The 14,123-nt window shown below is 33.7% G+C and overlaps 1 protein-coding gene across 2 annotated transcripts in view; it reads right to left on the bottom strand.

Moving 5' to 3' along the window:
• Positions 1-471: 471 nt before the first annotated feature.
• Positions 472-14,123, bottom strand: part of ZC2HC1A (zinc finger C2HC-type containing 1A) — a 68,019-nt gene continuing 54,367 nt past the window's right edge. For both annotated transcript variants that reach the window (XM_022566641.2, XM_089899026.1), the window contains one exon: positions 472-10,322. In XM_022566641.2, coding sequence (XP_022422349.2) covers positions 10,157-10,322 — 166 coding nt within the window. In that variant the 3' untranslated portion in view covers positions 472-10,156. The remainder of the gene's footprint in view (positions 10,323-14,123) is intronic.

Below are 14,123 nucleotides of genomic sequence, written 5' to 3' on the forward strand. Positions count from 1 at the left end.
ATCACTGATGAACATAGATGCAAAAATCCTCAACAAAATACTAGCAAACAGAATCCAACAGCACATTAAAAGGATCATACACCATGATCAAGTGAGGTTTATTCCAGGAATGCAAGGATTATTTAATATACAAATATCAATCAATGTGATACACCATATTAACAAATTGAAGGAGAAAAACCATATGATCATCTCAATAGATGCAGAGAAAGCTTTCGACAAAATTCAACACCCATTTATGATAAAAATCCTGCAGAAAGTAGGCATAGAGGGAACTTTCCTCAACATAATAAAGGCCATATATGACAAACCCACAGCCAACATAGTCCTCAATGGTGAAAAACTGAAAGCATTACCACTAAGATCAGGAACAAGACAAGGTTGCCCACTCTCACCAGTCTTATTCAACATACTTTTGGAAGTTTTAGCCACAGCAATCAGAGAAGAAAAGGAAATAAAAGGAATCCAAATCAGAAAAGAAGAAGTAAAGCTGTCACTGTTTGCAGATGACATGATACTATACATAGAGAATCCTAAAGATGCTACCAGAAAACTACTAGAGCTAATCAATGAATTTGGTAGCAGGATACAAAATTAATACACAGAAATCTCTGGCATTCCTATACACTAATGATGAAAAATCTGAAAGTGAAATCAAGAAAACACTCCCATTTACCATTGCAACAAAAAGAATAAAATATCTAGGAATAAATCTACCTAAGGAGACAAAACACCTGTATGCAGAAAATTATAAGACACTGATGAAAGAAATTAAAGATGATACAAATAGATGGAGAGATATACCATGTTCTGGGATTGGAAGAATCAACATTGTGAAAATGACTCTACTACCCAAAGCAATCTACAGATTCAATGCAATCCCTATCAAACTACCACTGGTATTTTTCACAGAACTAGAACAAAAAATTTTACAATTTGTATGGAAACACAAAAGACCCCGAATAGCCAAAGCAATCTTGAGAACGAAAAACGAAGCTGGAGGAATCAGGCTCCCTGACTTCAGACTATACTACAAAGCTACAGTAATCAAGACAGTATGGTACTGGCACAAAAACAGAAAGATAGATCAATGGAACAGGATAGAAAACCCAGAGATAAACCCATGCACATATGGTCACCTTATCTTTGATAAAGGAGGCAGGAATGTACAATGGAGAAAGGACAGCCTCTTCAATAAGTGGTGCTGAGAAAACTGGACAGGTACATGTAAAAGTATGCAATTAGAACACTCCCTAACACCATTCACAAAAATAAGCTCAAAATGGATTAAAGACCTAAATGTAAGGCCAGAAACTATCAAACTCTTAGAGGAAAACATGGGCAGAACACTCTATGACATAAATCACAGCAAGATCCTTTTGACTCACCTCCTAGAGAAATGGAAATAAAAACAAAAATAAACAAATGGGACCTAATGAAACTTAAATGCTTTTGCACAGCAAAGGAAACCATAAACAAGACCAAAAGACAACCTTCAGAATGGGAGAAAACATTTGCAAATGAAGCAACTGACAAAGGATTAATCTCCAAAATTTACAAGCATCTCCTGCAGCTCAATAACAAAAAAACAAACAACCCAATCCAAAAAAAGGCAGAAGACCTAAATAGACATTTCTCCAAAGAAGATATACAGATTGCCAACAAACGCATGAAAGAATGCTCAACATCATTAATCATCAGAGAAATGCAAATCAAAACTACAATGAGTTATCATCTCACACCAGTCAGAATGGCCATCATCAAAAAATCTAGAAACAATAAATGCTGGAGAGGGTGTGCAGAAAAGGGAACACTCTTGCACTGCTGGTGGGAATGTGCATTGGTACAGCCACTATGGAGAACAGTATGGAGGTTCCTTAAAAAACTACAAATAGAACTACCATATGACCCAGCAATCCCACTGCTGGGCATATACCCTGAGAAAACCATAATTCAAAAAGAGTCATGTACCAAAATGTTCATTGCAGCTCTATTTACAATAGCCAGGAGATGGAAACAACCTAAGCGTCCATCATCGGATGAATGGATAAAGACGTGGCACATATATACAATGGAATATTACTCAGCCATAAAAAGAAACGAAATTGAGTTATTTGTAGTGAGGTGGATGGACCTAGAGTCTGTCATACAGAGTGAAGTAAGTCAGAAAAAGAAACATACCGTATGCTAACACATATGGAATATGTGTTATATGGAATCTAAGAAAAAAAAAATGTCATGAAGAACCTAGGGGTAAGACAGGAATAAAGACACAGACCTACTAGAGAATGGACTTGAGGATATGGGGAGGGGGAAGGGTAAGCTGGACAAAGTAAGAGAGTGGCATGGACATATATACACTACCAAACGTAAAATAGATAGTGGGAAGCAGCCGCATAGCACAGGGAGATCAGCTCGGTGCTTTGTGACCACCTGGATGGGTGGGATAGGGAGGGTGGGAGGGAAGGAGATGCAAGAGGCAGGAGATATGGGGACATGTGTATATGTATAACTGATTCACTTTGTTATAAAGCATAAACTAACACACCATTGTAAAGCAATTATACTCCAATAAAGATGTAAAAAAAGAAATGCTAATTATATGCCACAGTAGAGGTGTTGGCTAAGGCTATGGTGGTAAGCATTTCGCAATATATAAGTATCAAATAAACACCTTGTACACCTTAAACTTACACAATGTTACATGTCGATTATATCTCATAAAGCTGTTAAAAATAAATACATGAAGTGTCTGTTTAACCGATCTTATTGTATTTATATTCAATTTTTTTAACTCTTAAATTTATGTATCTTAAACATAAATATTAAGATGCATAATATTAATACATATAATAATATAGCCTATAAAATTTAAATAAGCAACAGTTTTTTTAAGTCAAAGTAAATGCTATATCAAAAGACAGAAAGAAACTTTATAAAATATATTTTTCTTGATCATATTTGCTTAATTATCCTACTATCAGTTACTACTAATCACCGTTATTGACTAGTTCTGTTGTTTTGTTTAAATGGTAGCATTTATGTAACAGAAAAGTAAAGAAGACATAATTTCAAATAAACACTCATTTTTGATACTTAAAAAAAAATTCAGTTTGTCATTATCTAACACCATGCTTGGGATGAGGAAAGTTGTCTTAACTCAGTACATTGAAGAGTCCAGCTGTAGAATATGGTTTTAAGCACTTTTTAAAAGTGAAGCACAAGGTCATACCAAAGTCTACCTTTGAAAAGTTTTTTAGTTCAAATAACAGATGCCAGTCTACTTAGTTTAAGCAAAAAGCAATTTATTAAAAACTATTGGGTAACTCACAGAATCTCTGGAAGAGCCCGCTAATCAAGTCTGCCAGTTGTTCAGCCAGAAACAATGCCCAAATCATAATGAAACACTACTCTAGTGGAGGACAGTCAGCTAAAGTGCCACCATGGGGACATGTAACTTTAAATTTTCAAGTTAAAAGTAAAACACCTGGGCTTCCCTGGTGGCGCAGTGGTTGAGAGTCCGCCTGCCGATGCAGGGGACACGGGTTCGTGCCCTGGTCCTGGAAGATCCCACATGCCGCGGAGTGGCTGGGCCCGTGAGCCATGGCCGCTGAGCCTGCACGTCCGGAGCCTGTGCTCCGCAACGGGAGAGGCCACAACAGTGAGAGGCCCGCGTACCGCAAAAAAAAAAAAGAAAAAAAAAAAGAGTAACAAGTCACATCTTGCAATAAGAGTGCAATTTCTTGACTCTGCCACAGTCCCCTTCAAAGTCCTGTGTCTCCCCACCATCCTCAATAGGAAAAGATGCTATACAGCATCTGCTTCCCCACATTACTTGTTTCAGAATCTGAGTCTGGTCGGTAGTTCCCAAGTCACATGACTACTCCTTAGCCACAAGAAAGGATGGAAAACTAAACTCTGGCAATGATTTCAAGGCAGTGAGATTCAATACAGAAAACTCACCAAACACAGGATTTTCAAAAGATGCTGTCCATAAACTGGACAAATGCCCATTACAGATAGTAAGAAAATTTGTTTAAAATTAGATCAAGATAATTTTTCACTACTAGCTATGTTTTGAGCAGTGTTTAACTTCTAGTATTGTTCAAAGTTTTCTACTTAAATTATAGTAAAGTATCTAAGGCAGTGAGTGATAAGTGCCCCTCCGCCTCATACCAGCTTTCTCGTAATGGCATCAGTGAGAAACAATCTTTCTAGAGATACTTGAGGGAGAATCGTAACACTGTTTATCAAAAGCAAAGACCATGAGAATACAGTGCCTCACCGAGGATACAGAGCTGATCTAGCAGATGTGTTGCTCATTCAAATGGTGTTTTGATTTTGTCTATAGTAAGGAATAAATTGAAAAACAAACCTATTGTTTTAAATTTTCAAATTAACAGAATAGTATGTTTCCAAAGAGAATCACCCTTGAAGAATTAGTGTTCAAAATAAAGAATTTCTGATGTTTCTTGTGAGGTACATATGACTTTTCCCTATAAGGACTCTTAAGTTTGGGAAGATTAGTAAAAATGGAAATCTATTTTTAAAACTTTCTGGTTCTCAAAGTATTCTTCTTGATTAAAATAACAAGGAGAAGAAAGTAAGATAACTTAAAAAAATCTTTAAAGTTTTAAAGTATAGTAGATATGTGAAAATAGATGTGAATGTTTCAAATACACACCCACACATACACATATACACACACACACACATACACAGATATACACACACACACACATACACGCACACACACACATGTATTTTTTTGCCCCCACAGCTCAACAATGGAAAGGCAAAAAACAAAAAAACCTCTAAAATATTTAGACCAGGTTTAATTTTTACTTTATGCTCTATAAATTAAAATTTCACTTGTATTCCTTGGACTCTTCAAATCACAGGTAATAAACAGTTAAGGGAAGGAGGCCTATACAAGAATATAATACGACTAAAATTCAAGAAAAATTATCTTATTAAAATTATACATAGAGTTGACAGAAACCAGTTTCAGCAACAGGTATCAGAAACAAACTAGCTTAACTATATTACAAGGGCTATCATCTACATTTGTGAATGTCAGAAAACAAATGAAGATGAGGTAGTGATTTTAAATAAACGATTATCACATACAAGTGATTCTGAAAAACATAACCCTCATTTTTTAAAGATTAAAAAAGTATTATATATTCATTTAAAAACTGACAATACAAAAAATATAAAGAATATGTAACATCACAAATACTTAGTAGAAACAAGGAAAATATGATAAGGAATATATTTCAAGCCTATTTGTGCAATCTTTTATATAGCTGGAATCATATTTTACACACATTCCCTATTTTAGGCTATTTGTCCTAATAAAACATAACCTCATCATGCCATTAAAAATTATTTGAAAGTGCTTCATTAACTAATTTTTATCGCTACAAATAGTAGTACTATTAAATGTCTTCTGCATAAATATTTTTCTTTAGATTACTCCTTCAAGAAGAAATACATCTTAAAAATAAAATTACTGGGTTATGAGGCATGTGTATTTTTAAGGCTTTTAAAGTAAATTTAGTCCACTTCTTCAAAAAGTATCATCAATTTATATGTCCGCCATCAGTAGATAAGGACATTTATCTTAATGCCCCAGACGGTTTTCAGTTTTATTATAATTTAAAATCGCTGATTTGATGAGTGAAAATCAGCATTTCATTGACAAGTATAATCTACTCACCAATACTGGCAGCCTCCTATCCCTGGCCTTATTATTGCAGATTCAAAACAGGCATAGAAACGGAGCAAAGAGAGGAGAAAAAAAAAAAAAGGACAGGGAAAAAAAAGGACAGTGAAAGTTAAAGTGAAGAGTTATGTGAGATAAGATTGAACAGCTGGAATTTTCAGTAACTTTTACTCAGTACTGATTTTCCTCAGTCCTCAGGACAGTCCACGTAGTTCACATTTTACAGCTCTGACAGACCCCACCACACACATATCCTTCTCCACTGCCACTTGCCTTTTCCCCTCTAAAAGGTGGTGCAGCTCTCACTTATATTCTACCAAGTTTTCTCCTAAGCATTGGGACAAGGAAGGAAAAAAAAAGAAAATAGGAAATGGTCAACTGTATGACTTGTGATAAGAAGCTTCAACACTTAATAAAGCATTTTGTTGGTACTTTTATAAGGAAAAGTTCCATTAAGATGAATCCTTTCACAACACTGTAAATCAACTATACTTCAATTTTTAAAAATCCTTCTTTTTGTCCTAAGTTGTAATTGTCTGTTTATATAACAGCTTTTCCAAATAAATTATCAACTTCAAGACAGGGACTAAATCACATTTTACTTATATCTCTTGATTCCTAGCATTTCATAGATTTAAGAACATGTAAAGCATTTTTTTAACTGTTTGGAAAGTTTTAGCTTTGTGCATCTTACATTAGTTGGTCTAACCACTTATTTAGCTCCTATCTAAATCGATGTCACTTGCGCATGTTAGATATAATGTTAAGACTAGCTGATTGAAGGAAATAAAAAAATCCCCATCTCAAAAGGAGACTATAACTGTTATACAATTAAGATGAAATGTTAAAGTAATAGTACAAGAATTATTTGGTAATGTGCATAAGTAATATGTTTGAGATACATAATTTTGCTAACAAAATTATGTGAGGTGTTAATATGAAATATTTCTATCAAAAACTGCCAGGCTGGTACCCAAAATGAGCTATCCTAGGTTTCTTAAAAACAAACAAACAAAAAACATATGGGATATTAAAATCACGACAAAATAAACAGCAAAAAACTACATCTTATAAATCTCTGTAATTTCACGTTATCAAAAAAATATCATACTTATTGCTGAGCGGCCTTCAAGTAATAACTGGAGGCTGGCAATATAAATTATCCAAAAGCACCCTCTAGTGGCAAAAAAGCAATTCACATATAAAAGCAAAATTGTATAAAAATAATGAATATCATGACAATAATATTTAACTAAAAATTTTCTAAATGAAAATAAAAATGAGTGTGGCTACCATAAACTTTGTTTCAATGATTCTCCACCGCTCTATGCAATAACATAGTCAGTTGAAAAAAATCAACCTATCTTAGTACTAAAATTACACTTACCATTAAAAAACTGAAAATATACTTAGCATTTAAAAATACATATATCTGCAATGCTAATAAAGACATAAGAGTTCTGCTGACTTTCTGTAGCTATGTACCTATTCTACTATTTTTTCATTCCCTAAGCTTCTACTCATGGTAGGAAGTGTCCACCTCTAGGCTAAGGAAAATTGAGTGCAAATTAAACATGTCTAATCTGATCATATTTTCACTAGAGACAGCTCCTGTTTAAAATTTTAAATATGATGATCTAAATCACTCAGTATTCATCACAAATACTTTCTGCCATTCAACTGTATATTACCTAATTAGAAATATCCATAATGTTTCCTATCAACCTTGTCAACTGCTAAATTTTATTGGCTATGAAGAGAATGTTTCTATGCCTTAAAAATCTTGTGAAGAAACATATTTATAATGCTTTGAAGTTATAAAACATTTCAATTCAATAAAATAGTAATAATTTCTTTAAAAGCTGACAGCACAAAAAAACTGCCAAAGAAAACTCTTCTCATTAAAAAGTCTATATTCTGACTTCGAATATTTTCTTTATATTTCAGTACATTCCTATCTTTCTACCTGTTTCTGGATAAAAGATAAGACATCAGTGAAAACCAACTAGCATTTTTTTGCTTCATGTCTTTATTGAATAGGTTCAAAAATGAAGACATTATTTGTAATTAAAAAACAGTGAACAAGAGACAACAGCCATAATAATCTTACTTTTCCAAGCTAATAACTTTCAGAATATTACATAAGCAATTTTTACATTTTTAATTTATGCTTACAGTCATATTTTTATCCTACCACAATGGAAAATACTTGTGAAAATAAATAAAAATAAAATAAGTGATGCATAGATCAAGGAAAATTTCTTAAAAACTGAACTATTGCACAACAAATCAACATGAGAATAATATATGCAAGTAATATAAAAATTCATTTAAATACATTGCATCATGGTTCATAATTCATAAATATATTTCACCTACTTACTGTTTATAATAATCTCTGGGTTCTGGAATTAGATGATTTCTTACCAACCCATTTCCATGTAGCACATTATAACATTTACTTGCCACAGTAAAATTCAGTGAGAAACAAACATGTGCCACTTTAAGCTCATTCACCTATCCCTTCCTTGGGCAGACAAAAAATGTGATCTTTAAAAACATAGTTGAAAGAAGACAGTGCTCAATTCTAGATCAAGACAAGAGTTTGAAGTTCTTCTTCATATGATTTATGATAATTAGAACAGAAGAACAAACTATTGAAATGGAATCCTAATATGTACATTATTCTCCTAAATTTATTACAGCTTATTCTAGTTGATGGAATAAGCTGTAATATTTTTTTTGACTTTTGACCCTTCCTTTTGACCAATATAACTGAATAAAGGCAACCAGAAAAAAAATTAATGGAAAGGAAAGAAACTATAAGGTAAATAATTCCCATTCCTACTAAGTTATCCACTGGATAACCCAAAACAAAAAAACTAATGAATAAAATTATAAAGTATATGTATAAATAAATTTCAGAGAAAGTTATAAGCCACAAATTTCTACAACGATCCTTACAATTGATCAGAATCATAAATAAGAAGTTAGAAACTACCTATAACAGATCTGCTTGTACCTTTATAATAAGATCAAGGCTCTGTTAGGTTTGATTTGACAGAAACTACTACTGAATTACTGAATATGGCTGCACAAGCAATCAAAAATGTCTACTACTAAATACTAATTACACTGAAAGCGACAATGACTAAAAGCGGTATTTTAGTCAAAGTTAAAGAGGAATATAATTACATTTTTGTGAATGTTTAATTACATAATAAATCAGCTATCCATTAAAGCAATGCATTTTCAGTGGCTTTTTATTGTGATGTGAATGGTGATTCAGTGCTTAACACTAGAAAGGAAATATGAGTAGGAAAAATTAGATGTTCTCTTAACCTACCCATAACTACATATAACTATACTTCAAGTGACTAAAATTCAAATCCTTTTAAACCTGCATGCCCTGCACTAATGATTAATTATTGAAGTTACTGTCTATTAGGTGAGATGGTTTGTTTTAAAATCCATTAATATGATTTCTTCTAAATCAAGTACATAGATATAAATGCAAGATTTTGCAAGGAGTTTTTTGCATCTTCTATTAAATAATTAATATGCAAACTTTGCAAAAATGAAGTAGCAAATTAAAATTACTGTTCAGACATGAGTTTATGGAAAAGAAAGGAAAAAAGTGAAATGTGAAGACAATTAGCAGTAGAAAGAATATATGTTCAACTAATACACAGAGTTAAAAAATCATTCAGCTATAACTAGAATAAGATACATCTGTATTTTCAGCCTTGTATCTCCAAAAAAAAAATTGCATAATTGCATTTTAAAGAACTGAGCAAAGATCTCTAAATTATATAATCAATAATACACCGAGTAAAGGGCAACAGAGACCATAGGGGGTTTTTTCCCCTCTCCTTCTAAAAAATATTTATAAAATGAATAATTAAAGAACTCTACAGAAAAATGACCTCACATAACTAAGTGTAACTAAAAATATTCTCTTCAGTTCCAAAATTCCAAGCATCCCATCCTAAATGATACTATCTGAAAATAGGCACCAATAATAAAAATGTTTATTCTGATTTTCTGCTCAAAGTAATGATCATCCTAAAACTTAAGGGCTAAGCACTAGTGTTTGAGAGTTGGTGGAGGTATGCTTAATGTGCTTTAAGAACAACAGAAAAGTAATACCTAAGTTAATGATTCCACTTGAAATTATTTTCTGACTGATAAGTGAACATCTCCTTGTATGGCACAGTTTAGGTTGTCAGGTATTTATTATATACAGTATATGTACACACACATATATACACACACACATTACACAGCCAAAGGATTATGCTCCAAAAACTGTTGAAAAAAGTATTATGAATGATTTTAGCACAAGATCACTAGAGGAAGTGCTCTAGATGTCCAAGCAGCAACAGTCATAAAATTCTGGACTTAGCTCTTTTCCTGTTTGGATTCTGTTCACAGAACCATTCTTCGAACGCCACATTCGCAGCAGAACTTTGCCCATTCTACAGGGTATTTAGTCCCACACTCATGGCAGAATTTTGTTAAGTGTCCCACTGAGTTTCCTTCAATGCCTTTAACGTTTCCACCATTAAGTGAAGAGACATAGTCTCCATCTGGCCTGGGGAGGTACAGAAAGAAAGTAGAAACACCAAGTTCATGTCAGTAGTTTTCAATCTGTAAGCCTTGGGAAACAGAACATAATATTAAGTGTAACTAAAAGCTTGCTTAATCTCATTGTTAATATTCTTCTAGTTCAGATTAAACAAAATCCATGGGGTCTTTTTCTAACCACTCCATCATGATCCATTGTTCTATTTGTCTACCCTTGAATCAGTATCACACTAATTACTATAGCTTCATAAATCATTCATGCATTATTCTTTAACTTGTCCTGGCTAATGTTAGGCTTTTGTTCTTTCATATGAAAAGAACTTGTCAGGATTCATAAACTTTGTTTGAAAATGGCACAGAATTTATACACTGATTTAGGAGAGAATAGATAGCTTTATAATATTGAATTTTCTATTTTATAAAGAAGGTATATTTCTACTTAGGTTTGAACATCTCTGAAGTTTTGTAATTTTCTCCATCAAAGTTAAACTTCTTGCTTGGTTTTTAAATTGATTCCTAAATACCTTGAGTGAGTGAGAGAGAGAGAGAGAGAGGGGGGCGGGGGAGGAGAGAGAGAGAGAGAGAGAGAGAGAGAGAGAGAGAGAGAGAGAGAGAGAGAGAGAGTGTGTGTGTGTGTGTGTGTGTGTGTGTGTTTCTGAAGACTGCATTTTCTGTTTGTTGCTGATAAACAGACTGCAATAACTTTCAATATAATGATAAGAAAACCAGCAAATTTATTAAAAGACTTCATTATTATTTATTAATTTGTCTTTTTTTGGGTATTCTATATATAATCATAATATATATATGTAAATATAACAGTTTTGTGTCCTTATTTCCATGTCTTGTAATTTTATTTTTTTTTTACTACACTAGCTAGATTAAAATAGAAATTATAGCCGACATTCTTGTGTTATTTCTGCTTTTACAGAAAATGCTTCTTACATGCCACCACTAAATATGAAGAGTGATGTAGGGTTCTAGTAAATCTAGCATTCTTGTCAATTTAACGACATTCCCTTCTATTCCCAATTTTCTAAGAGCTTTTTTAAAAAAATCAAAAATAGGTGGTAAATCATATATTATTATTTGACGAATATTTTTTAACCCTTCCATCTGTTGATGTGAAAAATTATATTAATAGACTTTCTAATGTTAAATTAATCATTTTCTGTGATGAATCTACAGTGTCATGAATTTCACGTCTGTGGCCCGGGTTTGATAAATTTCTTGGAGATTTTTATATGTATTTTCAAGTTTATAAGTAAGCCTGATCATAATTTTGCATTCTCTCATTAGTCTGGATATCACGGTTTCACTAACCTTTGAAAATAAGTTGAAGAATGTTGTTTTTCACCTCACTCCTCTGGAAAAGTTTGGTAGAACTTACTATATAAAACTATCATGAGCCCATTTTGTGTGTGTGTGTGTGTGTGTGTACACCGTATGTGTGTGTACGTGCACTCGTGTAGTGAGGAAGCAAGCACAGTTTAACTACTGATCCAATTTCTTTAATGATTATAGTTTCTAGTTCATTTGAAATAAGTTTTCAAAAGTTATATTTTTCTAGGAAATTGTGCATTTTATCTGTTTCAAGTTACTGGCAAAAAGTTGTTCTTACAATTTTAAATCTCTGCTGCATCTGTGGTTGCATTCCTCTTTTCATTCTGCATATTATTTGTACCGTCTCTCCTTTTTTGTTGATCCATCTTGAGAAGTTTATCATTTTAAATCAACCAACCTTCTCGTTTTGTGAGTCTTCATCATGTGTTATTCATTCACTTATTCATTTAAAAATATTTACTGGGAGCCTAGTTTACATAAAGTACTCCTTTTGATCCTAGAGTTAAGAGCAGTAACAAAACAGGTAAGAATCCCTGTGCCTAGGGAGCTTAGTTTTATGGAGAAGAAACAACATAAATAACATATATAGCATGTCAGCTAGAAAACAATAAAGCAAAGAGGACATGGTACAGGGTGGCAGAGACTGGTCAGAGCCGTTAGGATTGCAGTAGAGGGGATGAAGAATGAAAGAGTTTGGAGCATGTTGTGACAACGAAGTAAATTAGAACAAAGGGCCTGACAAAATTCAACCTGATGACAGCAGGCTGATGAGAATTTGAATTAATTAAAGGTGAAGTACCACACAGAATCCTGAAGCTCCCTCTCTACCTCCTGCCAACAAAGATACAGAAGCCAAGGTTCGGATCTACTGGTCTCATCAGGATCTCTTGCAGTTGCTGAGCACCGTCTGGGAGGAAGCTCCTATTTGACCACCAGTTTTTTTCCTTAATGCTCTCCATTATAATCTTTTTATTTCATTAATTTCTGTTTTATCTTTATTATTTCATGTACTATTAGTTTAGATTTACTTAATTACTGATTTCTACACCAGTCCGCCTTGCAAAATTCCTCCTCTTCTGGACACTTTACTCTTTCCCAAGATACTCCCTTTGAATGTTCTTTTAGTCACGGTCTACAGCTGGTAAATTTTCTCAATATTTTTTGTCTGAAAACAGCTTTATTTCATTTTCATTCTTAGACTGACAGTATAGTTCAGTGGTTCACAAAGTGATGTCCTTAATCTGGCAGCATCAGCATCAAGTGAGAATTTACTATAAATGCAAACCTGTGCCCCACTCCAGACCCACTGACTCTGAAATCCTCAGGTGGGGACAACGAGCTGTGTTGAAATTAGTGCTCCAGGGGATTCTGATGCACATTAAAGCTTGAGAACCACTGGTTCAGCTGGTGAACAATCAAAGGTCCACAGTTATTTTCCGTCGGCACCCTGAACATGTGGATCGATTCCATTGTCTATTGGCTCCAAGTGTTGCAAGCGAGCTCTGTACTAGCTGGGTGATCCTCACGTTGTCTAAGTAACGTCTTTCCGCTGTGGCTGCTTTTAAGACCTTCTCATGGTCTGTCTTCCCAAGTTTCATTACAATGCATCTACATGTTGTTTTCATTTTATTTGTCCTGCTTGGGATTGTTGTTGTTTGATTATGAGAACTCATGTTTTTCATTAATCCTGGATTATTTTCAGGTATAAATTATCCAAATGTTGCCTCTCACTCACTCTAGTTTCTTTCGACCTCTGACTCAACAAATCTTAGACCTTATTTTACCACCTATGATTTTTAATCTCTCTCACGCTTTCCTTCTCTCTTAGGACTACACTCTAGATAATGTCTTCGAATCTTTCCTCTAGTTCACTCCTCTCTTCTTCAGCCGAGTCTAATCTACAATTTAAACACCATCTTTTGAGGTTTTTTTTCCCTTACATTGAGTTGTTTGGTTCTTTTGTAAAGATGCTCTAATCTTTTTTTGATAGTATATTATCACTGTTAATGACTTCAATTCCCTGTCTTATTTCCTTATATACTTCAAACTGACTTATTTTACAAGTCATAATTATGATGATTTCGGTATCATAAGTCATGGGCACATGTGTTCGTTTTTTTTTGCTTTCATGACTGATCCTTTGTTTCCTTGTACAGTGTGAAATTTCCATGTGTGTTCTGTAATTCAGAATTGCAAGCTCATGTTTATTTACCTGTGCGAATCAGGAGGCCTGGGTTAACAGCATTTCACACCATAGATGATTCTTTTTGCTTTTGCTTTTACAAGCTCCAAGGAAGCTCTTAAACCAAGAGTATCTAAGCTATTTTTTCAGTTAAGAATTTCTTAGAATATGCAGATGTTGTGCTTTCAAACCTTAAACTCATGGGAAGGTGCGCCTATAGTTATGAATTATTGGTGGGAATTCTCACATCCCTCTGAGCCATGGCTGAGGCAGACAAGTTTC

This window comes from Delphinapterus leucas, chromosome 17, assembly GCF_059928025.1.
Source record: "Delphinapterus leucas isolate spDelLeu-1000000601 "Yukka" chromosome 17, BTC_Dleu_Yukka2, whole genome shotgun sequence".
NCBI classification, from domain to species: Eukaryota; Metazoa; Chordata; class Mammalia; order Artiodactyla; family Monodontidae; genus Delphinapterus; species Delphinapterus leucas.